General features: G+C 40.3%; 1 protein-coding gene across 1 annotated transcript in view; it reads right to left on the bottom strand.

The window, feature by feature from the left end:
• EDC3 (enhancer of mRNA decapping 3) overlaps positions 1–23,139 on the bottom strand; it is a 53,794-nt gene extending 30,655 nt beyond the window's left edge. Inside the window, exons 1-3 of the mRNA XM_044659105.1 lie at positions 22,574–23,139; positions 20,139–20,320; positions 11,583–11,902 (exon numbers count right to left, since the gene is read on the bottom strand). Coding sequence (XP_044515040.1) covers positions 11,583–11,902; positions 20,139–20,302 — 484 coding nt within the window. The 5' untranslated portion in view covers positions 20,303–20,320; positions 22,574–23,139. The remainder of the gene's footprint in view (positions 1–11,582; positions 11,903–20,138; positions 20,321–22,573) is intronic.
• Positions 23,140–27,097: the final 3,958 nt, after the last annotated feature.

Genomic DNA, 27,097 nt, shown 5'->3' with positions numbered 1-27,097 from the left:
CCCTTGTGGAAAGTGGCCTACAGAGGGAGAGATTGGTTCTGAGGGTAGTTTGGGTGAGTGGTGAGGGAACATGAGCTAGGGCATGGGATGGGGGAGAATGGAAGAGCAGAGGACTATTCTAAGGTGCCTGGTGGACATAACAGTGAAAAGGATAATAATGACAGCATCTAGATAGCCTCTTCTCAGTGGAAATAGGGAACATTTTTAAGGATGACTGCCTTTAAGCTAAGTCTATATTTCTGGTCTAAATAAGAGTAGCAGACCATCACTCTAAGGTACTTAAAATCCCCAGGTCTCGCACTCATTCCAATTTCCCTGTGATCCATCTGGGATTAACATTCTGCTCTAGGTTTCTTGTTTCTAGCTATGGTAACACAGAAGCACCTAAGTTCAGGGAATACGTTAAAATGAGACTAGGGAAGATCTCTTATTTGGAGACCTGGAACAGTTCTTCTGGGTCATCTAGTTCCACATACTCTTTCTTTCCAAGTTCTCAGATGCACAGGGGGTGAATCTGAATTAAGATGAAAACAAACTAAGAGGCAATAAATTGTACAATCCTGACAAGTCTGCATGACTCAGATCTTGGATGTGCCTATTACTAAATGCCATATGCTTCAACTTCAATAGATTTAGTAGCAGTTTCCCGACTCCAGCTTAAAAATTAAATTCCCTGACTGTCAAGATGGCAGCTTCCTGCTGAATGACTAACTATCCTTTTCAGCTACCTGAGAATTTAAGTGACTTGCTTTTTTGTACTTCAGATGAAAGGATTCAAAATATTCACACCATGCATATAGTGCTTGTCCTTTGGAAATTCACTCACAGGCTATGGAGAATTCTAGAAAAGTCATCATTGGAGCTAGAACCAGAGGGTTTGAGCACAGATCTCACCTAGCTATTTACTCCCTACTATTCGACCCTGGGCAAGTCCTTTTAACCACTGTGCACCTCACTTTCCTCATTTGTAAAAGAAGATTGGAACAGGTAACTACTAAGGTTTCTCTAAGCTCTAAATTCTAGGCTCCTATAAGTTAATGTGCAATATGGTACACCACATAGATAGTGGTCACAAATACAATGGTTTAAAAATTATTACCTATGATGTTTGAGATATATCAAAAACTTGTATAATCCAATCAGGCACAATGTTCCAATTTACTAACACTCAAATACAAATGGAACCAAAGGTCATCTTTTCCTGAATTCAACACACTGGAAAAATGAATGCCTTAGAAACATATATTTTCATCACATAAAAAAAGTAGCATTAGAAGAATGCCACGTTTGGAGACTGAGGTCCTGGGTTCATAATCTACCCAAATGACTTTGGAAAAATCACTTATCCTCTCTGGACCTGTTTCTTATCTGTAAAATGAGGAGATTGTACAAGATGACCTGTGAGGTCCATTCTAGCTCTAAATATAAGAACCTAAGTATCTACTTTCTACCAAAACTCCTTACTGCAAATTAGAAGATCTACTTCCTCTATCCCATTGCTGCAAGGGTAGGAGAAAAGAAGAAGAGAAAAGATCAATGCATCTGGATTTCCTGGATATAAGTGGGAATGCATTTTCTACAGCAAATGTAATATAAATGTGACTGGATCTTATTAAACAGAACTTAGTACTATTCCACTGGCACACAATGAGTTAATAAATGAGCTTTGGTGCATAGCCATAGTTACTATTTGTAATACAGTTTCTAAAGGAGATTACATTCATCAATTTATAAAGAATCTTTAGAATACAACAGTTAGTAAGCTTGAGACTATCTACATTTAGAGTCAATGACAAATAATACAAAACTAGTGACAAGCTAACAATAGCAGAAAAAGAATTCTCTCAAGATATTTCCTAACCAAGGAATAGCTTGTCTAGGAAGCATATCCTAAAGAATGTGTGGCAGCAGTATGGAGTTGCATTCAAGAAATACAGCATCCTGAAACATCAAGGTGATAATAATTTCATTGTACTCTGTTGCTGGTCACATCACATGTCAAGAAACAAAGCATTCGGTCATGTACTCCACATCTGAAGAAGAGTTTTATCAAAATGTTATGTCCAGGGACAGCTAGATGGCACAGCAGATAGAAAGCCAGGCCTGGAGTTGGGAAGATCTGGGTTCAAATCTGACCTCAGACACCTCCTAGCTATGTGACCCTAGGCAAATCACTTACCCCCAATTGCCTCGTCTTGCTCTTCGGTCTTAAAAGCTATTACTAAGACAGAAGGATAAGGGTTTAAAAAAAGAAATATTATGTCCAGAGGAGAATGTTTGAGGGTGCTTAAGGTGGGACCTACCTGTGTTCATGAGAAATAATTAGAGAAACTGAGAATATTTAACCAGAAGAGAAGAATTAGAGGGACAATTATTTAAAGAGCCACTATGTGGAAGAGAGATGAGACTTATTCTATGTAATAAGAAACTCTCCCCACCCACCCTGAACAAAGGAAAAAAAGGAACAATGACTAACAAGGGGAGAGATTTTCACTTACTCTAAGGAGGAACTTTCTAATTCTTAAGAGTGACCAACAATGGAAATGTAAACATTGTGAAATAAAAAGGTCTCCATAACAGGAAGTGCTTCAGGAGAGGCTGCAGAGCCTGCTTCAGGCACCATATTAGATGAAATGGCTTCCAGAGTCCCTTTCAACTCAAAGGTTCTCTTTAAAACATCAAGTACCATATACATGAGACATGTTTATTTTTCACTCAGAGATATAAGTGGTATAATAGTATAATAGATAGACAACCAGGAAGTTGGGAAGTTCTAGGTTTAGTACTGCTTCTGACATTTAACCTCGTCAGGGAACTCTCCAGGATAATCCACCTTGGTAGAGGGAGTTTCCTCACTAGGTCTCTACAGAAATGAAACTGCGATCAAAAAGATAAATCATTATGAGGGAAAAATAAACTGACACTAAAAGCATGTAAAGAAAGCTCTTATATGGACACAGGTTCACAATGCCACAAGTTAAAATAGTCCAATCCTTATCTATTTCATCCTATGGCATCCAATAACTATTTGTTCAAACCGTTCGGGTCAACAAGCATCAACTGTGCACTATTATGTGCCAAGAACTGTGCTAAGAACTATGGATATAAAGAAAGAGAAAAATCAATCCCTGTTCTCCAAGAGCTCACAGTCTATGAGGAAGAGTGCATAGAAACAAGATCTAGACAGAAATTAACTGAAGATCATTACCAAAAAGAAGCAAGCACAAGGCTTCTCATAGCCGGGCCTTGAAGGAAGCTAAGGAAACCAAGAGGCAGAGATGAGGAAATAGAGAATTCCAGGCTTGGGAGACACACCAGTGGGAGTCAAAAGACTAAGTGTCATGTATGAGAAACAGTACAGAGATTAGTGTAACACTGTCTGTGGAAGAAAGAAAGGGGTATGTATAAGAAGTAATGGCAGTGGGTTGAGGGCAGTCAGGAGCCCCTGGGGTATCACAGGATCAAACCTTCCCTTTAGGAAGATCTATTTGATAGCCAAGTAGGGGCCTGATTGGGCCAGAGAAGGCCCTGGGAGCTGCCAGAACCCCCAGCAGTTGCTACGATAGTCCAAATGTGAGGAGAAGAAGTCCTGCAGTGAGCAGAAAAGGAGAATATACATAGATTATAATGAAGCATGTGTAGAATTGAAAGGAGTTGACAATGGATTGGCTGTGGCCGGTGCAGAAGAGTAGAGGGGACAGAATGAGAAGCAGAAGGTAACACCTGGGTCACTGATGGCAAACCTTTTATAGACCAAGTGCCCAAACTACAACCCTCATGCTTCATGTGAGCCCTCCCACCTTACTCCCAACAGGGAAGGGCTAGTTGGGCAGAGGGATGTGAGAAATTTCTATAGGCATGCATGAAGTGGGGGAAGGGAGCAGTCCCCTCTGGCATACTCTGGCATACATGCCATAGGTTCACCAACACAGATTTAGGTTGTACTCCAGGTGGCTCTGAAGATGGTAGTATCCTCAACAGTAAGAGGAGAGTCAAGGAAAGGGAATGGGAAGGAAGATAAAAGTTCATTTTAAGCCATCATTTGAGGTCTATCTCCAGCTCGAGTACTATACAAACTTGAATTTTCTTCCTTCATCAGTCAGTCCTAACTTGTTTATGTAATCCTCAAATTATATTTGTATTAATAACAACTCTTGCCCTAAATTATCCTAAATTATTAACAATGGTATTACAAGTTAATTTACTTCTTTGGGAACCAAAAGACATACCTCTCTCCCAAAGCACCCATTCTATCACAAAAATAACTGACATACTGGGAGGGGGTGGGGATGGGAGTGTGTTAAAGCTTCCCACTATTACATGAAATTTGTAGTCTTACAAATCTAACTGCCTGAAACCAATCCTTATTTAATTTGCCTCATACTGTTTAACAAGAAAGGATAAAATCACTCAAAGCAGATACTTTAACTTCTTACTCTGAAATTCTTCAACATGATCCAAGATGCTAAATAAATAGGTTTTAGAATAATCTAAGTATTTGAAAACACTAGAGAACCAGGCTTGTTCACCATAACCTGCTTACAAATTCCTGAATTGGCCAAGGCTCTACACCTGCATTATATGAGAGCTGAGACAACATCCCACAATGACTTAAGCATGGAACAGTGGAAAGATGGCAAGGCCTGAAATCTGCTCATCTGTTATACAATCAACAGTAGAGGGAGTAGGACATTTCTGGCAGAATGAGAGGGTCAAAAAGCCACAGTGAATCATTTCATCTTTTTCAATCAAGCAGTCAAAGGCAAAAATCCATCAGTATTTGTAAAAGGAGGGTTGTAGGAAAGAGCAAATGAATTAATGTATGTGAAAGGGATCATAAAGCAGTATAAAAATAAATCACAAAGTGGTATAAAATATGAAAAATTAACAATATACATTTTCATGTCTGTCTCCTACAAAAAAAAAATAAGAAAAGCAGAGATCATATTTAGGCTACTGGAAAAAATATGCCTGACCATGATGATGAAAGAGACAATGCAATGACTTCTGGGTCAGACCATTTGAGGCAAGCCTCAATGCAAGGTGCGCTATAGGGTCTGAGGCCAAGGAGTCAGGCAGAGGAGGTAGTGGTGAAAGAGAAGGCCTAGGTGCCAGGGAACCAACAATGCTACAAAGCATTCTATGCTGGAATGGATCTGAAGCTGAAGGGAAAGCAACAAATCTCTGAGAACCAAGAGTAGGTCCTAATTAATCACTGCTGATAAATGAAGCCTAGGGTTCACCCTGGCAAGTATGTAATAAATAATTAGGGAATGACCACATGTAATACCATGCGGTTCGACATGAAAGAAGCTAAGAGACCCTCGACTCTGCAGGCTGGAGCACCAGCTCATTTGAAGTGGATGGCTGGCCACTGTCACTGGCTATAAGCACTCAGCCAAGGGAAGCCAAATCTAGGCTCTGAGAGCTAAGTTAATCACTATCCAGCAGCAGATAGAAGTATATGCCTGGTGGATTAGAGTAAAGCTTATTGGGAGGTGGGGAAAAGGAGGCAAGAGGAAAACTCAAAGAGAGAGCACTTGTTGCCCGGACTGGGGCCCACTTCAATCCAGTTATTCAGTGAGGGCTCTATAATACACCCACCCGATCCCCTGAAGAATACCCCTGCTACAAAAGGAATCAGCAATATTTGCTGTTTTGTTTTTAAAACCCAATTACTCTGAAAAAGTGAATGGGCAGTTACATAATGATAACAATAGTTCAATAAACGAAACATCTAAGTTATATTATTGTTATATTATCTCTAGCCATAAAAGGCTGAAATTAGCTGAAACACTATTCAATGAACCAAAACTGCCACAGCACAGAGGGAAATAGAAAGAAAGAAACTAGACTGAAGTCAGAAAAACCCTGTTCTAATACCTGTTCTGCCAACTACCTTTATGACCTATAAGTCATTCCCCTCTCTAGGTCTGTCTGCTCAACTATTTACAGGTATTTATAGTTAGACAAACTACTTATATCAGGGCAGACTAATTCTTATTTTTCTTTTAAAAAAAAAGCAATCTTAAAGAGTTTTAAAAACATTGTTCTTAGGCATCTGAAAAACAGTGCACAGCACACCTATCAGACACCTAAAGAAATAAATTCTCTGCACTTCAGAACAATTATTCCATTTTTATTAAGATATTTCTTGGTCCAGAGCCTAGTTTTTTGGGCCTGCTTTAAACTTTAAATTATAGAGATTTGAAAGACTCTCTTAATTTTGGCCAAGTACATTGAGTACTGAATGCAAAATACTATTTCACCCAAGACAATAAATACACTTGTATGTATGTGTCTGTATTTGTCTTACCATTTCACTCCCACCAGCCTTGATTCTAGATTCAACTCCATTAAACAAACTGCCTATAAATTTATCTAATAAAACTTCCCACACTTCTTAAATTGAGTTGATTCCTTCAGAAACCTTGTCTTATCTAAAGTCTATATAACTCCTTGTTTCTCACATAGTATAAGTAAATGCTTAACAAACATTTGTGAAATTAAATTGTTTCTCCTGAAATGATATACTCCTGGATTAGGTCTTTATTAATTTGCCTACCATGTGCAAGGCACTGTGAAAAGCAGTCCTGTGTATATAGATAGATCTATACATATATAGAGAGATCCTAGACAGCCCTGGAAAATAAGGTTTCCAGGTAATCTGAAAAGAAAAGCAAAAAAGAAAAGCTCCCACTCTCTAGTACTAATATCCTATTTCATATTGTAGTTATTCATGTATATGTTTTATCTCCTCATCTGGGCTATAAGCTGATTAAGAACTATATCAAGTCCAACTTTAGAGTTCATAATCAATTGTAAAATGAACAAAAAAAGATGTGGAAAAGAAAGGAAAGGATATAGCGAGGGAGGAGGAGGAGGAGGAGAAAAAGTCAACAATTTCAATTCCTCAGTAGGGCAAAGTCAAAAGTTGTGCCAAGAAAACTGTGTGTTTAAGAAATGACTAGGAAGATAACAGAATAGATGATGAAGAGTAAAGGCATAAGAAATTATGAAGAGTGTGACAACTTAAGAATGAACTAGAAACAAGGGCATCTTGAGAAAATAATGAGGATCACAGAATAGAGGAGATGAAGTACTTAGCACAGTGCCTGGCGATGATGATGATGATGATGATGATGATGATGATGATGATGATGATATTTACGGAATTGAACTCAATGGAAATAAAGGAACAGAAGTAGGAGGGTAATCTGGGAAGTCACTACCATACAAATGAAATCTGAAACAATGATGATTATGAAGGTAAGTAATCACCTTCCTGAAGGGATGGTAGAGAGAGAAATGGGCAAAGATCTTGAAGAACTTGTGAGCAAATTAGACACATGACATGAGGAAATAAAAATGAGTAAAACCCTAAATTCTCTAGACTGGTGTTCTCCAAAACTCTGAGAAAACTTCAAGTGATAAACTGGAAATTCTGGTCTCACTGGTACCAAAATCCTAATCTATATTCAAAAAATTAAAACAATATTTATCACCGTTTAACATCAGCAATCATTTACTTTGTCTCCAACTCAGACATAAGGCTTCCACTACCACAAGGGATGCTGGTATTTGATTCAGACAAATAAACCCTGGGCAATCACCATACAGCTTTACAAGACAGAGCAGCTATGAAAACAATTGCTGGCAAGATAGAGCAAAGTTAACTATAGCTGGAAAGCTTTCCTCTTGGAATCAAGTCTTTGTCCCATCAATGGCAGAACTAGAGTTAGAAAGAGAGCCCTAGGCCTTTAAAGACAACAAGGCCAGAAGTAGTTTTGATTTGAGGTTCAGCAAACAAAACGTGCATATGCTACAGTCACTCAAGCATGGACCCATGTCCATAATAAGTCCTCAGCCATCCCAATTGGGGGGGGGGGGGGTAAAGGGGGGCGGGAAATGTCGGAGATTGCCAAGAAAAGGATCAGTGGAATAAAAAAGATGGTAGATGGGGGCAGCTGGGTGGCTCAGTGGACAGAAAGCCAGGCCTGGAGACAGGAGTTCCTGGGTTCAAATTTGACCTCAGACACTTCTAGCTGTGTGACCCCAGACAAGTTACTTAACCACTACTGCACTGCCTAGTCCTTGCTGTTCTTCTGCCTTAGAACTAATACACAATAAAGAAAGACATTTGTTTTTTCTAAAACCCTTACCTTCTGTCTTAGAATCAATACAGTGTATTGGTTCTAAGGCAGAAGAGCAGTAAAGGCTAGGCAATGGGAGTTAAGTGACTTGCCCAGGGTCACACAGCTAGGAAGTATATGAGATCACATTAGAACCTAAAACCTCCCTTCTCTAGGTCTGGCTCTCAATCCACTGAGAAAGAGTTTAAAAAAAAAGTTGTGGCAAATATTTTCATTTCATTCTTCACCTCTTCATAACTTAAAACACTGGACAGTTCTGGGTTGGCTGATGTCCTTATGTTTAGCTAATGAAGCAGGATGAGAACTGGCTCTGCACCAGTTTGGCTGGGTGCCATAGGATAAGAAAAACACCTCCCTTGGAAAAGGTACACAATACTTTCCAGAGCACCTTTCAATTAGAGGAATTAGGTACATGGAAGGATATGGAGGACTAGCCTTCCTGTGCCCATCCCTGACTGGGCTCTCCTTGCCAAGCATTGGCACCAATGGTCCAGCTGCCAGAGGTATACATAACCTCATTGTTGTGTAACTCTTGTTGTTTATTGATTTCTGTCACACTAGGGTTGTAAAAGGGAACTTTGTCTTAGACTTAGCACGCTAAAGGGCAGCTAAAGGTCAAGCAGCCACTGTTTTTATCCCTAGCCTTGATGGTCTTTATGAGAAAATGCCTAATAACATCTGGGATACTACTCACTAGGCTCCCTCATTCCCATCTCCCATAATCAGCCAGCCTTTTAGATCCTTACAGCTGAGATTCCTGCTTTGTATAACCTGAACCAAATCCAAGGGAAGTAAAAAGTACATGAACCTAGGGTATCTCTGCAAAAATCAATCTCAGCTCAGGGAGGCTAAAAGAGCCACCCATTTGTCCCAGCATCCAAGATAGTGAGTTCACTTGAATCCCCTTTGTTACATTGTAAACCAAATCCCACTGAAATAGGAATTATTATAAATTATTATAAAAATATCACATATATAATATCTATAGATATAAAATGTGTATATCTTATAGATAATATCCCTTCATTTCATGGGGATATGAAACATCTTCCCTTAACGCTCTTCATATTTATAAACAAGGAGGAAAGAGAATCAAAGATTAAAGCAAATATGGACAATGCCAAGCTTCTAGGATTATCTAACTCCAAGATCCTGCCCATAAGTCAGCCTAAGGCCAGGTTCTTTTCCAAGCTCTAATGATAAAAGAGTCCTATATTTCACCCCCTTAAATCTTTATTCAACGATTTCTACTGGGTATTTGCTTCCTGAGTTAGATAAGCAATAATAGATGAGATTGGCTCATTATCTTCAATTCCATCACTTCAACACAAAGACCAAGAACTTGTTTATGTGAAGCCTTCCTTGAGTAGGCAGCAAGATACAAGGGAAATAGTCCCTGACAAGGAGGTCACACTACTTGGGTTCAAGGCCTGGCTCAGTTACTAATATAATTCAATTCATTTCCCTGGAGCTGAGATTCATCAAACAAGTAGCTATCTCACAGCGCTACTGCTAAGAAACACTGTGAAACTTAAAAAGAATTATAAATATATTAGAATTTCTTTTTGTGTTGGTACATTTTTCCTCGGTTGGTATTCTCTTCTACCAAACCACATTACAACTACTCTATGCCTTTGTATATTGTTTTATGAGATAGTTTAGCAAAAAAAACCAAAAACTGTCCCTTGGTGGCTAACATGCTGATAGGCCATATGCTTCTCTGAATTTAAACAGACTGGCCCTCAGATGACAGTTAATCTACCACTGAACCTACCCTAGAAGACTTTCTCCCTAGCTAAGACCTGCCCCTAACTGAATGGAGCTAGCACAAATCACAAGCTAGACCCACACTAATGAAATCACAGCTTTTTGGAAGTAGCGATAATTAAAGACCCTTCCAGCTTCTGCTCCATAATATTATCTTATACTGCCATGCCTGTTTTCTCTTTCCTGCTAGCTTCATGAGAGCAGAAGCCTTGTGTTCTTTAGCATGGAATTCTCACTAAATCCTACAGAGCTGTCCTATAAAATATAACAGACTTTAAATAAATGTCTGTGGCTGAACAAATAAATGAAATCATTTGTGCCTCACTATAAGCCAAGGAAAGAATAAATGAGATGTGATATGTATGTTATGCTACATGAGTTATAATTTTATATGTGCATCTGTGTTATGAATCTGAACCTCTAAATTAAGAGTTCTTAAGAGGGAGAATTTAAGCTTCTCTCTAATTCCTTCAATCATCTAATACTCAGGAACCAAGAGGAATCCTGCAGGGAAGAAAAGGAATTATCTCCCCACACCTCCAGCTGAAGGTTACAATAGACCCAGAATTACACTACCCAAGGGCAAATATGACAATTTTACTAACTAAAGTTCTGGAACCCAGCCTATTGAGAGACTGGAGTCAAGTGGAATTATGGTATTGATTCCAAAACAGGCCACTTCAAAATACAGATCACACTCAAGTTCGTATAAATCAAAAACTTATGAGGGAAAAATGACAAACAAGAAGGGAAATGACTAAACTTTCCACTTCTACTCAGCTTCTCTGAGTCACTGGGTCATCTGGCATTGACTTTAGCAGGCTTAAGTGACATGGAGGTAGGTGGCATCCTTGGCTGTTAGGGCTATCCTCTCCAAGACAGAGGAATGGTGAGGCTGTAGGTGCAACAATCCAGAATTTCTCAATAATTATACCAATGCAACTGATAGTGGTTTTAGAAACAGCTGACATTGGGTGGCTCTGAAGATTTACGAAGCACTTTTTACAAAAACCTCGGGAAGAAAGGACAAGGAATGTTCATCTTAAATTCTAAAACCACTCAAAGAGTTAAGTAGACTTGGCCCATAGTCAAAAAGCTAGCTTCAGAGTGGCTGGATTTAAATTCAAGTGTGTCCAAGATAAATCAGAGTTCTTTGTACTATATTTCATTTTAATAAATCACTAAAGTGCTATCATTACAAGATTAAAAATCATGGGAATTCTCCAAGACTACTTGTTCATTATAATACTGTCTAGTAGGGTCCAATTTAGGTGAAATTCTCAATTTTAGCAGAGAACACCTTAATTTGGTTCATTTATTACATTGTACAATATTACTTAAAATTAGCAGAAAGTTCTCTATCAGGTGACACCTGGGTAGCTCAGTGGATTGAGAGCCAAACCTAGAGATGGGAGGTCCTAGGTTCCAATTTGGCCTCAGACACTTCCCAGCTGTGTGACCCTGAGCAAGTCATTTAACCCCCATTGCCCAGCCTTACCACTCTTCTGCCTTGGAGCCAATACACGGTATTGACTCCAAGATGGAAGGTAAGGGCTTAAATAAAAACAAACAAACAAATAAATGAGTGAATGAGTGTGTGAGTGAATAAATAAATAAATGGATGAATAAATTAAAAGAAAATGCCAACAGGATAATACTTACAAGAATTGTGTCGACGACGAAAGCTTTTAGACTGACTCAAGGATTCCATGTGCCTGTCCACATAGCTCTTGGAACATGGCTGCTGCTGTGGTGAAATGGCAACATCTTGGGTCTTTATATCTGCTCTCTTGGGGATATTCTGGGGGGCACTACTAGAGGCTGTGGGCTTCTTCAGCAATTTGCCTGTGCCATTCTGATTAATTCCCACCTGACAGCCAACACCAGGTAGGCCTAACTCCGTCTGCTGTGAGTCTCCACATTGCTGGGTGTCCCCAGAACCTGGTATCTCCAGAATTTTCAACTCTATAATGTCACCTGCCCTGAAATACACAAAAGGAATACCAAATTCAAAACCAAAATCCTAGCAATGAAAAGCAATACTATTATCAGTCAGAAGCACCCTGGCCTGCTTATCTCATTGAGACTCAAAAAAAAAAGAAGTAGGGAAAGTTGTAAGGGCCATCAGAAACAAAGGTCATCCTATAATATAAAATGTAGCTGAAATATTGTATCCTTTTGTAAGGAGAAAGCTCACTTACTGATTTATGACTATTTTAAAAGAAGCATAGAAAAAAACATGTAAAATGTTATAGAATGCATTCAAAATTTTCACATTCATTGAATAAGTATTTACTGAACACCTACTATGTGCAGAGCCTTATGCTAGGTCCACAGCATACAAGAGGATAGGTGTACTCCCAGTTGATCATCAAGGACCTTTACAAACTAGCCCCAGGTTCCTTGGTTTTTTAAAGAGGAGCAGCTTCCTCCAAATGGTAATCTCCACTAGCAGAAAAGCAAAAAGACCGGATGCTGAGCTAAAGGGGACAAGCTGATAACACTAGAACAAAATGAGCAGCTCAGAGCAGGTGGGAAGAAGGCAAATTGGAAGTCTTCCCATTCAAAACATTGGAAAAATCTCTGCAAAGGGGATAGTGTTGGAAAAACAGACCTAAAAAAGTCCTTTTCAAATTCAGAGGTTAGACTACACCTACTATTCTTTGAGAGCTCTATTTTCTTTTCTTTTCTTTTTTTTTTATTTAAATATTTTATTTGTTTTTAAGAAAAATCTTCAATGGTTTTTACTTTCCCCTTCACCCCCCCTTTACCCCTCCCATGACCAATGCACATTTCTACTGGCTTTAACATGTGTCATCAATCAAGACTTATTTACATATTATTGATAGTTGCATTGGTGTGGTCCCTTCGAGTCTACATCCCCAATCATGTCCTCAACAACCCATGTGTTCAAGCAGTTGTTTTTCTTCTGTTTCCACTCCTGTAGTTCTTCCTCTGAATGTGGGTAGCATCTTTTCCATAAATCCCTCAGAATTGTCCTGGGTCATTGCATTGCTGCTAGTACAGAACTCCATTATATTCAATTTTACCACAGTGTATCAGTCTCTGTGTACAGTGTTTTTCTGGCTCTGCTCCTTTCACTCTGCATCAGTTCCTGGAAGTCTTTCCATTTCACATGGAATTCCTCCAGTTTATCATTCCTTTGAGCACAATAGTATTCCATCACCAACAGATACCACAATTTGTTCAGCCATTCCCCAATTGAAGGGCATGCCCTTGTTTTCCAGCTTTTTGCCACCACAAAAAGCGCAGCTATAAATATTTTTGTACAAGTCTTTTTATCTATGATCTCTTTGGGGTACAAACCCAGCAATGGTATGGCTGAATCGAAGGGTAGGCAGTCTTTTAGCGGAGAGCTCTATTTTCTAATATTCCTGTCCACTACAAATCCTGAGGGCAGGAGGGGTAATAATAGTTGTTATGAGGTAGCTCTATAATGGTACTATTGGCAAACCCACTGTGTTTAGCCTACCCTCTAACCACACGCAGGGACTCTTCCAACCACACAAAGTCTAAATTTGAATGTCCCAGGATATACACAGAGAAAAGACACACATTGAAACCCCTGGCGGGTTAGGTTAGTTATACTCCTAGAGATAAAAACAATTCTGACTTTCCAAAAGCTAGTACAACCATTTTTTTTAAAACCCTTACTTTCCATCTTAGAATCAATACTGTGTATTGGTTCCAAGACAGAAGAGTGGTAAGGGGTAGGCAGTGGGAGTTAAGTAACTTGCCCAGAGTCACACAGCTAAGAAGTGTCTGAGGTCACATTCGAACCCAGGACCTCTGTCTCTGGGCCTGGCTCTCAAGCACTGAGCCACCTAGCTGCCCCCCAACCATTTTGTTTTAAGGTGTTATAACAACATAAAAAGGAATTTTATTAGTGTATTAATCATATCTTAAAACAAATTACTAAGGGCAGAGAGTTTATTATAATGTATCTTTTTTTTAAGATTACGCATATCCACAGACTGAAATTAATATAATAACTGTATATTATGGGTTCAATGAGGGAGATGTTCTACTATAAAGATATATACAAATTATAAAAAAGCTAGTATGCACAGACAATGCTTTATTTATAAAAGAGGATCACAGTAACAAGACTGCCTGTCAGAGCTCTGAAATGTCTTTACCTGTATCATGGATTCAATTAATTTTCTAGTTAAGATTAATATAGGGGGCAGCTGGGTAGCTCAGTGGATTGAGTCAGGCCTAGAAGGGAGGCCCTAGGTTCAAATCTGGCCTCAGACACTTCCCAGCTGTGTGACTCTGGGCAAGTCACTTGACCCCCCACCACCCACCCTTACCACTCTTCCACCTAGGAGCCAATACACAGAAGTTAAGGGTTTTAAAAAAAAAGATTAATATGTTTATTAATAAATGATCCTATCCTTTTGCTTACAGCTTAGTGCAATACATCCAAATTGGAAAGAAGAAAAAAAAATACCTTGAGGTGATCATTCATTGGCAGAAAGAGAAGAGGCCCAAGAGTGCTAATAGCTCTAGCCACAGTTCATGTGCTGGTTGCGCTTCAGCAAAGGGCAAAGAGGTGCATGGGGTAACAACATCTAGCTTAGAGGTCTACTCCCAATCAAATGAATGGGAATTCCTGACCAATGGAGCAGGCCCAAAAATGAAAAGCTACAATGAACTCTCTTCAAAGTGAATTTGTTGAATACAAAGCAATACAGAAGCGGCTATACCATTACTTAAAAGCCTCTCCTCCTTAGAAGTTCACAGCATCAACATTTTCTGCCCAGTCAAGATTATGGTGGCAACTGCATCCCAGCCCAGGTCACTCCCTCTTTCCTCAATGAGTTCCTCCCTGGTTCCCCATCTTCCTTTCCAACCAAAGTTTTTGCCCTTTTTTGACTTCAATATCCATGCTGATTGCTCACTTTTGTCTCTAATCTCAAAATTCTTCAGTCTCCTTAAATTCCATCCCTTCCTCCTCCTCCTGCTCCTTCCTCTACACATTAAGGTATCCATTACCCATAAGAGTTTCAATCCTAATTAAACATTTCTTTACCTGTCCAAAATCTCCAAACATTCCATCTCTCTCTCTTTTTCTCTGCTTCACCCTACCTACAACCATTCTTTGCCCTTATCACACCTTCAAACGTGTCCATCCTCTAGCACTTAAAAACAAACACACACACACACACACACACACACACACACACACACACACACACACACACACACACACAGATACAGGTGGAAATAAACAAGGGAAAAAGATTAAACTAATAATAATACCCCACATTTATATGCTTTCACACATATATCTATTGGTTCTCCAAGGCCATGAAATGACCTTATACCTAGGTAGCTAGGCAGTATAGTGGATAGAGTACTAGCTTTGGGGTCATGGAAACACCATGTTCAAATCTAACATCAGACATTAATAATCTAAGAAAATCTGCCTCCTGTTAGTTACTGTTACTTCATCAGTAAAATGGGAATGTTAAAGCCTTTCTCATAAGATGTGAGGATCAAATGAGTTTATCTTTTTTTTTTTTAAACCTTTATCTTCTGTCTTTGAATTGATTCATTTCTAAGATAGAAGAACTATAAAGGGTTAGGCTACTGGGGTTAAGTGACTTGTCCAGGGTCACACATTTGGGAAGTGTCCGAGGTCAGATTAGAACCTGGGTCCTCTTGACTCCAGGGCTGGTTCTCTATCTGCTAAGCCACCTAGCTGCCCTACTTTTACATAAAGCATTCTGCCAGCCTTCAAGGCTCCATCTGTGTTATTTTGCGTCTATCCTTCTATCCAGCATCACTCAATAACTTCTCTGGAGTTCAGACCACCCTTCTACCTTGCTCTCTCAATTCCTGTCCCTCAGCATCTTCAGACCCCCAAAACCAGCCCCCTTACTTTCCTCAGTGACTTTAGCACCTGCCTAACAGCATGCCTCTTTCTCCCTTCACCCCATAATCATTTCTGGTAACTTTGATATTATTGAGGATGAACATTCACAGGAAGTGAGGACCTTCTTCATTTTCCTGCCACCCCACCAGGACTACTACACTCTAGACTTTACCATCATTTGAATCTGCTCAGCCAGCAAGATTGGTAACTCTGACATTTCTTTCCTGATTCTATCTTCCACTCTCCAGTTCCTCGAACCCTTACTGCCTTCGTTTCTGGCTCAATTCCTCATAGTTATATACTGACCTTCTGGCACCCTTTCAATACATACAGCAATTTATCTAGTTGACTCATATCATACTCTCCACAGCAGCCATTAAAACCTTTTTCCTTCTCTCACTTTCCTTAATATTTTCTCTTCCCTTCTCTTCCACTATAATGCCCTAACTCTGTACCCCTTCTATGACTCCTTGTGGGTCCCTATCTTCCCTTCTGCCCCAAAGTTCTGTCTCCAGGCTACTTCAAATCTATTCCCATAATTTCAATAATTATCCCTATTAGATGACTTCCAAACCTATGTCTCCAATAGTTAACTCTCCCTTGATCTCCAGAATCTAGCACTGACAGCTATCTGCTAGGCATTTCAACCTGAATGTCCTAATAGCACTTCCACCTGCTCAGTATAGATAGAACATGCCTCTTATCACTTCTGTATTCTTTTTTATAGTACACCCAATTTCCAAGTTATCCAGGGTCAAGACCTTGTAGACAACCTTGATTCTTCTATCTCCCCAATAGCTGCCAAATTGATTTGACCTGCAAAATATCTGTTGTCCATTTCCTCCTTTCTCACTAAACCTACTTGAGAGTTCAGGCCCTAGTCCACTCACAACTTCCTAATTGATATCCTTGCTCCCAAGCCTTCCCAAGCTGCCACAGAAATCCTCCTAATGCACAGGTTTGACTGTGCCACTTTCCCTGCTCAAGTACCTTTTTAAGGACTACACCTGCTGCCAAACAAAACACCTTCACCTGGCATTAAAAGCCCTCTACCTTTCCAGACCCTACCTTTCCAGACCCATTTCACACTAGAATTCTTCATACCTTAGATATTTTAGTCAAAGTGGTTTCCCAATTTCATAATCTTCTCCAATATTAGTGTTTTTATGCATACCAGCCCCAGCCCTTGGAACACAACTGTGCATGTGCAATGTTTCAAGCCTCTACTAGACTCTAAGCTCTGTCTTTGAGGTCAAGGATTGTGTTACCATTCAGCTTTCTATCCCTAGTACAAAAGCATGGTAAAGAAAAACAATGAACTGGGAGTCAAGGGATGTGGTTTTGCCACTTACAATCAGGACACCTCTAGGCAAGTCCCTTCACCTTTAGGAAGCTCAGTTCCTTCATCTCTGGACCCCATCATTTTCATCAGTTTCCTAGTTATAAATCTATCTCACTTGGTGACCTCATCAGCTCCCTGGGGGTCAAATGATTTCCAGATCTTTTTATCCAGCCCTGACCTCTCTCTTGACTTTCTTCCAGTCTTAAATCACCAACTGCCTCTTGGTCATCTTGAACTGGATATTCCATAGGCATCTCAAACTCAACATATCCAGAACAGAACTTTCTTTCCTCTCAAAACCCTCCACTCTTCCCAATTTTCTCGTTTCTGTTAAGGACACCAGAATCTTCTCAGTGACCCATGTTCATGACTTCGGCATCATCTTCAATTCCTTACATATCCATCCAATCTACTGTCAAATCTTGGCTTGTCAACCTTTATGACATCCTGTGTATATATGTCCCTTTCTCTATTCATGTAGCCACTATTATAAATATTAAAAATGATAAAGGCTGGGCTAAATATAAATATTAGTAATTTAATTAAAGCCATGCTGATAGATAAAATCATTAGACCACGCGCTTGTAAGCATTCAAAACTGCCGCCTCCATTACTGTCTCGAGTCTGCTGGCCAAGAGCCTACTGGCAAAGAGACCACTCCCTCCTAACCCAGGAGATTTAAGCTCTTCCCTGGGTCAAGACGTAGGCCTTCCCAAGCCCAAAAACCCGGAAACGGAAACCAGTTGGACCATGTTGGATCACGGGAAATGTAGTTTTGATACATTTCCCATGTCCATAGAAATATATACACTTTTAGATGGCATTTTCCAAATTTCACTTTTACACTATCCTAATGAAGGTCATCACCATCTCACAGTTGGCCTACTGTAATAGCCTTTGATTTGGTCTCCCAGACTCAAAGCTCTCCCCATTCCAATCCAATCTCCATTCATCTACCAAAGTGTTTTCCCAAAGTGCTGAGCCGATCATGCCCCTTGACTCAACAAACTCCAGACACTCTTTATTCCCTCCAGGAGAATATAAAATTATGACTGGCATTTAAAGCCCTTTACAATCTGGCTCCTTTTACCTTCCCAGTCTTCCTACACTTTACTCCTCTCCTCCTAACAATCTGTGATTCAGCCATATTGGCTTCCCAGCTGTTTCTCACCCATGACACTTTTCTCCAAGCTCCATGGCTTTTCACTGGCTACCTACCATGCCTGTAGTGCTCTCCCTTGTGAGCTTTGCCTCCAGACTTCTTTCAAGACTCAGTTCAAAAGTTCACTTTCTATGGGAGGCTTTTCCCATAAGGCCTTACTCTAGGACCATGTTGGTGAACCTATGGCACATGTACCAGAGGGTTGTGTGAAGGGAACCCTCTCCCAGGATCATGCATGGGGTCTTACCTGCATCCCTGCACTTCTAGTTATGTCATCTAGTGCAGGTTATGTGACTGAGTTTGATCTGGATGTGATTGAATTTGACCCAGAAGGGGGAGGGAGGTTAAAAAGTTCAAGATAAGGAAGTAGACTCTCTCTTAATTGCTGGTGAGCATGCTAGGGAATGGAGGCTGTGGTGGCCAGGCTGAGACCACCCAAGTGGTAGTTTAGGTTAGACCATTTTATCCTTTTACTTAATTCTGATCTTTGCCTATTCAAGTTAATTTAATAAACTATATTAAAATCCTAAGGACCAGAGTCCTGAATTTTATTTCTTATAGGGGAGCTGCTCCCCTCCTCCTCTCCATGAACGCCTGAGGACATCTCTTACATCACCAGCCCCTCTGCCCAGCAGCCCAATGGAAGCACTTCCTCCATCCCCTGTCTGGGGTAAGGTGGGGGACTCACATGTGGCATGAGGATTAGTTTGGGTACTTGGTCTCTAAAAGATTCACTATCACTGTTCTAGGGTCCTGCTCAGAGATTATCTTCTATTTACAATGTATGTTTCTACCTTTGTAGCTCTAACACTTAGCATAGTGCCTGGTACAGAGCAGAGATTTGATAAATATTTGCCAAGTTATAATACTCTAAGATCTCACATGTTATGACTTTCAGTTTACAGATGAGGAAACAGATTCAGAGAGATAAAGTGATCTGCTCACAATCACAAAGCTAACAAGTAGTAAGGCCAAGTTCAAAATCTAAGTCTACCTATTTGGTCTACATTTCACTCAACTAGAAAAAGTTCTAGTTTTCTACATTTCACTCAACTAGAAAAAGTTCTAGTTACATTCTACATAGGAAAATGTAGAATGTAACTAGGAAGGAAAAAAATTTAATATACTCTCTTCAAATGGACCAATCAAAATAGTTTACCGAATATGTTTTAAATGTTATTTTTCTTTTCTTAGTGTTAATAGAAAACAGGCAGTAATGTAGTTCTTCATATCAGATATATAATTCTTAGGTAGGATGGAAATTCTTGACTTTCACTACTGGCCTGTGGGTATAAACTGTAGTAATAGCCCACACAGTTAAAATATGCTGAACTATGCAAATGGAAGAGGAAATTTCATCAAAAAATCCACAAGAACTGGGGGAGGGGGGGAGAAAAGGTAGACACATACAATATGTGGAAGAGATGGGAAGAAAAATTCTAAATCCAAAAGAAAAAAATATTTTGCAATAAACGTACTAGAATAAGCTCTTATTCCCCTTGCATGAGTCAAAAAAAAGAGTCAAAAAATGCATTGCAAGTAAACATTTCAATCTTGCATCAAATACATATGGGAACCAATTAATAGGCAAATCCTGAGCACTATACCTGAACAAAGGAGAAAATGCACTAAAGTTCCAGTTCCCAGGGCTTAATAAACAGTTGTTGAACCAAAAGGCCTTTGGCAAAGTAGCAATCTAAGGGCACCAGTCAAATTAGGAAATAATAAAAATCAGATCTGGGTTCAAATCTTAGGATCTAACATGATGAGAAAGTAAGAGAGGGAGAAGAGTGGAGCCATAAAGATACTCACCTGAAAGTGACTTCTGGAACTAAACACTTCACCCCATTGTGGAAAGGTCGGGTCAAAGAGATGGTCTGGCTGACCTGGTCCACTGCTGAAACTCGGCCCTGATAGACTCCCAGGCTGTCCCCACAGTTGATAGATACAATGCTTCCTAGCCAATCTGAAGCCATGTTTCTGATATGTGATCACTATTAAAAAAAAAAGGATAAAACAATAGGTCAAGCCATACTCTAGAAGGCTAGAAACTGGGCAAATACTAGCCTTTAATAAATGGGTCCTGCCATACCTTTTTAAGTGAATTAAACATGTCATCATTAAAACACCTGGTTTCATCTCCCCTTTCCTCCTCAAGGTAGCACAAATAAAATACAAGAAAGAACTTTGAACTAAAAAATCAAGAGATTTTGGTTTCACCAGTTCTGTCACTAACTTGATACATAATTTTTTTTATCTTTTTAGGTCTCAGCTTCTTCATTTGTAAAATGAAGAGGGTTGGACTAGATCAGAGATGTTAAATACATGGCCTTTGGGTTCCATGAAGGCTACAACACTTCCAAGTGAGGCTTGAACTGCATCAAAATGTAATTGGCAGGGGGGGCAGCTGGGTAGCTCAGTGGATTGAGAGCCAGGCCTAGAGACAGGAGGTCCTAGGTTCAAATCCAGCCTCAGACACTTCCCAGCTGTTTGACCCTGGGCAAGTCACTTGACCCCCATTGCCTACCCTTACCAATCTTCCACCTATAAAGTCAATACACAGAAGTTAAGGGTTTAAAATTAAAAAAAAAAAAATTAAAAAAATGTAATTGGCAGGGAAGCTAGGTGACACAGTGGCAAGCCATGCCTAGAGGCAGGATCCTGGTCCTGGGTTCAAATTTGGACTCAGACACTTCCTAGTCGTGTGACTCTGGGCAAATCACAACTCCAAATGAGGGGTGGTTTTTTTTTTTTGTTTTTTTAAGTTCAAAATGTCCCAAAGAAAGGTTTTTCAATAGGAAAAAGGTACAAAAAGGTTTCTCTGGAAGGACATAATAAATTTTCCACAAAGTCCAGAAGTATTTTGGCTCTTTTGTGAGATTTTGAAACACTGTGTGGTGTGATCTTTATATGTTTTTACATAAGAAATTAAAACCCCCAAAAAATGTATTTGACAAATGCTAAATGTTTGCTAAGTACATATTAACAAAAGAAATGTTAAGAATTAAAGGCTGAGGGAGCAGCTGGGTAGCTCAGTGGATTGAGAGCCAGGCCTAGAGAAGGGAGGTCCTAGGTTCAAATCTGGCCTCAGACACTTCCCAGCTATGTGACCCTGGGCAAGTCACTTAACCCCCATTGCCTACCCTTACCATTTTTCTGCCTTGGAGCCAATACACAGTATTGACTCCAAGATGGAAGGTAAGAGTTAAAAAAAAAAAAAGAATTAAAGGCTGCATTGCATTTCCCAACAGGAAAAGAAATGGGGTAAAAGATAATATCAGTGTTTAAATCATTTCAGAGGAATCTATATAAAGAAAAGAGGAAAAAATACAAGTGGTAAGAAAATGAGTAAGAATTTTTTAAACTGATGGTTACAAAACTACTGTAAAGAATGTGAAAAGTCCCCTAACCAAAGTAAATTATTTGTTGGCTTGTTCCACTTAGCTAGACTTCTTTAAGAAAGGGGGCAGAACATAAAAAATAGTCATGTTATTTTCTAAGAGTATCCATAAAACTTTCTTTCAAATGAAGCTGAACACTATGGAATTATAATGTTCAGTCTTGGCCTTGGAGAAGAGGTGAGGAAAGCACCTTCTTTCTTTTTTTCACTTGAGAGGGAAACTGGAAGTGTTGCCAAAAGTGGCCATTTTGTCAGCATATTTTGTTTATTTACTCTTATAACAGGTAAAGGCAAATCAGGAAATGCCTATGATATAAAAATAAAAGGCATAAATAAAACTTTTTGAAAATGCTAATGCTGAAGTATTGCTCAATCTCTGCTAAGTGGCATAACTGATTTTCACTCTAAGGTCCTACAGGAAACTCCACATGGAGAGAGAGAGAGAGAGAGAGAGAGAGAGAGAGAGAGAGACAGAGAGACAGAGAGACAGAGAGAGAGAGACAGAGAGAAGTCCAAGGATGAAGAGAATCATGCTCTTCAGCAGCTTTGGAGAAACTGAGGGGGAAAAGGAAGAAAAACTCCAGAAACTCTTTGTGCTGAAAGAGACCTCAAAAATAATCTAACTCAAGCCCCTCACTTAAGGTGAAGAACAGAAACCTTGGGGAAAGGGGAAAGTGATGAGCCTCTACTAAAGTTCAAACTCTCCCCAGCTCTTTCCACTATACTTCCCTGAGGGTCTCTAAGCAGGTCCTAGACTGGCCCAGAGGCTCTAAAAGGAATTTCCAAAATAATAGTGATGGTCAGAAGTACCCAGGTAGAAGGAATACATATCAGATTTCTCCATTACCTATTTAGCATTTTTTTAAAAGAACAAAAGCCAAGAATTCATGTTGTCATTTATGGTCTATCATAATCCACTCTTCCTTTTTTTTTTTTTTGAAAGTTTATTTTGACATTTCTGTAGGCAAGATCATAGCATAATATAAAAGAAAGAAGTACTTAAAGAATTCTAGTATAGTCAAATATAGAGGAAGAACACTCAGAAAATTAAAAAACGTAAGAAAAATGCAAGGCTTTTTTTTCTTTTCCAATATAGTGTTTTTGTAACTTCTTAAAGTGTTAAATGTTTTTATTTGTACAATGAAAATTGTTTTTATGTGGAGTGATAATAAATGACTCTAATATTGAAATATTCTTAATCCCTGTCGAGGAAAAAAATTTTTCTCCCTATTTTCCCCCAAATATGAAGACAAATACCTTAAAATCTACCCTCTTGCTCACTTACTCTTTTCCTCTCCTTTTTCTAGACCCTAATTCTCTATCTTAAGAAAATGCCACCTCTAAAGAGAGAATAAACTGAGTGTAGATTAAAAAGTACATTTTTCATTTTCTTTATTTTTCTTGCTTTTTCTGTTTTATTTTGCAACACAGAAAATAGCAAAATAAATTTAGAATGACTTCACACATATATTTGATATGTTGCTTGCCTTCTTAAGAGATAGGAGGGAAGAGGGAAGGAAAGACTTTGGAATTCAATTTTTTTTTAAATATCAAAAACTTTTAAAATGTAACTGGGAAATATTTAATATGTAAAAATAAATGATTTCTTAAAAACAAAAAAGCCACCTGAAATTCTGACCAAACAAGGCAGATTTTAGAGCAACTTTTTAATTATCTTTTCAAATTTCCACATTATTATCTGTTAAAGCATAAGCTTTTATATAAATCTGTTTCTAATGCTATTCATTCAAGTTAACAAGCATTTTAGTAAGCACCCACAAGGTGAAAGTCACTGTGGTAAATACTAAGGACTGTAAGCTCTTTGAGAACAGGGGCTGTTTTTTTGCCTTGTGTCCCCAAAAGTTCTGGGGATATAATGAATCACAATTATTTCAATCTCCTGATTTTACAGATGAGAATTGAGGTTCATGGTGATTAAATAACTTGTCACTTAATAAGTGGCAATGTGAGGATTTGAACCTGAATCCTGACACCTAGCTAGCACTCCTTCCACCAGTCTCTATAGTCAGTGACTCAGTCATCATCAATTTAGCATTTATCAAGGCAGACCAACAGACTCCACTCTAATGGTGTCTGACAGTAGTCATTCCCACCCAACTCTTGATAAGTAAGACACATCAGCTCCACCAGACGTGATATATCACAACAGTCTGTTTCAGAAGAGCACCCACCTTAAGGTAAACTCAGGAAGGACAAAAGGATACAACTAACTTCATTCTTCCAGTAAACGCTTATTGAACACCTATCTGCTCTCTTCCAGAGCCAGAGATATGACTTATTCTTAACTCTGGCCAACTGGTACTACTGCCAGGTACTGATTCAGCCACAGCTGGTGAAAACCCAATATATTATGTGCTAATAATAAAAACTCTTATTGGGGAGATAAGACAACACAGGGCACTCATTGTATGACAAGTATCATATGAATGGTACTAACTGTAAATGCTATATAGGAAATGAGAGGAAAGAGTCCTGTGAACTTCAGGAGTCAAAAGAAGGCTGAATAGAGGAGGGAGAATCCAGCTGTACCTTCAGGAATAAATAGACTTGGGAGGAGGGTCAGATTCCAAGGTAGGGAAAACATATGAGCAAGCTCAAGGGTGGAAAATAGAAAAACTAAGCCCATAAAACCACAATGTACTATGTTGTGGATATGGACTTCACTCTACATGAGCTGTATTCACCTCTTGTTGTACACACAATTGGAGGGACAGAGACCATTAATTTATCATAAACTTTGCAAGAGAAAGCCTTAGTCCTGGTACAGATAAGTTCTAACCACAAGCTCAATACTGATAGAGGGGATTTGAGTATAAATTAGACATGGTCAAAGATCATACCCTGAATCTTGTGGTACTGTATCCACTGATGAAACAAAACAAGACCTATAGAATACTTTGTTTATTTTAAAGTAGTCACATTCCTTTCCAAAGCAAAACAACTTCAAAGACTACAAAGTAAAAGAGGTCTAACCCTACTTTTTAGCTGAAGTAATTTCAGAAATAATGCATGTTATAACAGTATCAGAACCTCACCTCTGCCTTTCTCCAAGATTCTGTTAAAGTACCACCACCCTATGAAGCCTTTTCCCTGATACCTCTGCTCCTGATATTCCTTTGCCACCTCAATCTTCCAGTACACTTGTGTACACATTGTAAGATAGAATGTAAGCTTTTGGGGACAGGAATTGTTTCATTGTCTTGAACATACTAAGTACTTCAGGTTTATTGAACTGAAAACTAAATACTGTCTTGAGTTACAATACAGAGACTCATAGTGGTCTTCTTTGGAAAGTCATGTTTGGTTTTTTTTTACATTCATCTGGAAATGTGTTTCTCTAGCTAGCTAAGACAGAAGACAGGGTGAACTTCATTATTTAAGGTTTTATGGAGTCACAAAATTAAAAAGCTGTATCATAATCCACAGTTGAACATCTGATTATTAGGAAATTTTTCCTTAAAATGGGCTGATTTCAGCTTCTTGTTAAACTTAGATGCCGTAGAACTAGAATGGACCTTAGAAATCATGTAGTTCAACCCCCTCATTTTTTCAGATCAAAGGTTTGGAGAGTTTTAAATGACCTACCTACTTTTAAGTCCCCTGGTCCTCCCAAAATTCTAAGGGCCATCAGTACCACTTCCCCCAAGAGGAAACCTCATTCTCACCTTTCTCAACCATGAGAAACCATCTATTAATGAACTAATCGGAACAATCCTTAAAAGCTATATTTCATAAAACAAGGATAGCTGACTTCCATCTATCACCTGTTAGTATGCTTTAAACTTTCTAAATGACAACAGGCTGTAAAGATATCTACAATAATCTGCCTGATTTCTTTTGTGAGAAACGTGCCAATAAGAGATAGCTGGCCAGTCGGTGCAGTATCTTAGCTGTGGGACACAACGAAGCTAAATGGAAAATTAACTGGTCCCTGCAGAATCCAAACTCTGGTCTGATTAATATTAATCACCACCAAAGATCAAAGAAGTGTCCACAGTTTAGTCATAACTTACTACTAGAATAAGTTTTCTCAGAAAGCAGGAACCACGTCTTTCGTAACTGATGAGTAAAGTATTTCACTACTGAAGGGGATATGGAATAAACACAAAAATTACTAAGGGGCCAAACAAGACTCAGGGCTGGGGAAAACTTTGGGGATGCTTCATCAGCCCAAGGTCAGGCAGGGCGTCTCCCCCTCCCCCGCCCCAAATCCACAGGTGTTACTTATCTCACCGCAGCTCTCCCAGACCCGTGATCACCCCCTCCCACCGCCCCAAGGATGCAGGAACCATCGCCTCCCCTCAAACCAGGGCTTTCAGGGAGGGGGGGAGGGGCGGGCCTCAGAAGTCCGCGTGGCTGCGGGTTAGAGTCCTGGGCCCTGCTGGGCTCCCAGGGCCTCAGGACGATCGGGGTGAAAAGTGGGGAGGGAGGGAGGGAGGGAGAGAGAAAGAAAGAGAGAGAGAAAGAGAGAGAGAGACTGGGCAGCCCGAGTCCCTCCCTCACTTAGGAGAAGGGATCCCCGACGGCTCGAGAGGGGCAGCGGCCCAGCCAGGTCTCGCTGCGGGAGCGCCCCTCAGAGCCTGAGTTGCGCTCCTCCCCCGCCCGTGGCCCAGGTGCCAGCGAGCGGGAGGCAGGGTCGGGTCGCTAGGTTGGCGGCACCCGCGCGGCCCGCCCACGCCTAGGGGTCCGGCCGCCACGCCGGGGTAAGCCGAGCCGGGCCGAGTCTAAGGCCCCGGGCAGGGAGAGCCCCCGGAACAGGGACGGAAGGAAGACAGGAGGAAGAGCGGGCGGAGGGGGCCGCCTGCCTCCACACCGCCTCACACACTTACAGACCCCAGCGCCGCCGCCTCCCACCACCGGCCGGAAGTGTCCAGCCGTCCCCACGCCGGCGTCATGTCATCACATCCGCCGCGTCGCCGGGGCAACGGGGTCCAACCGCTGCCTCGGAGAGGGAGAGGGGAGAAGAGCGTCTCCGCGGCCGGGCGGGGCCGAGGGCGGGGCGCCCCCTAACCCCACTCCTCGGGAAAATTAAAGGTGGGCGCTGAGGGTTCAAACCCCACCTCAGACCTTCCCCTGCTAGGTACCTCCAGGAAGGTCATCTCACCTCTGCCCTTCTTAGCTTCTTCATCAGTCAAACGGGCACTATAGCCTCCTGGCTCTTAGCAGCCCTTCTGTTAATTAGGGTTTGGTTTGGGAAGGGACGGAGGCATGGAAATGATGATGTGTGTGGGGGAGGGGGGGGTGTCTTCTGTGTCCGGGAGGAGGAAAAGCAGGCCTGGGGCACCACCCCCGGGCCCTCAGTCATTACACCACAGAGGTTCTGAGGGCTACAACAGGTTATACGGGTCCT

The sequence above is a fragment of the Gracilinanus agilis genome, chromosome 2 (genome assembly GCF_016433145.1).
Source record: "Gracilinanus agilis isolate LMUSP501 chromosome 2, AgileGrace, whole genome shotgun sequence".
Taxonomy (NCBI): Eukaryota; Metazoa; Chordata; class Mammalia; order Didelphimorphia; family Didelphidae; genus Gracilinanus; species Gracilinanus agilis.
This window is presented reverse-complemented; position numbering and strand designations above follow the sequence as displayed.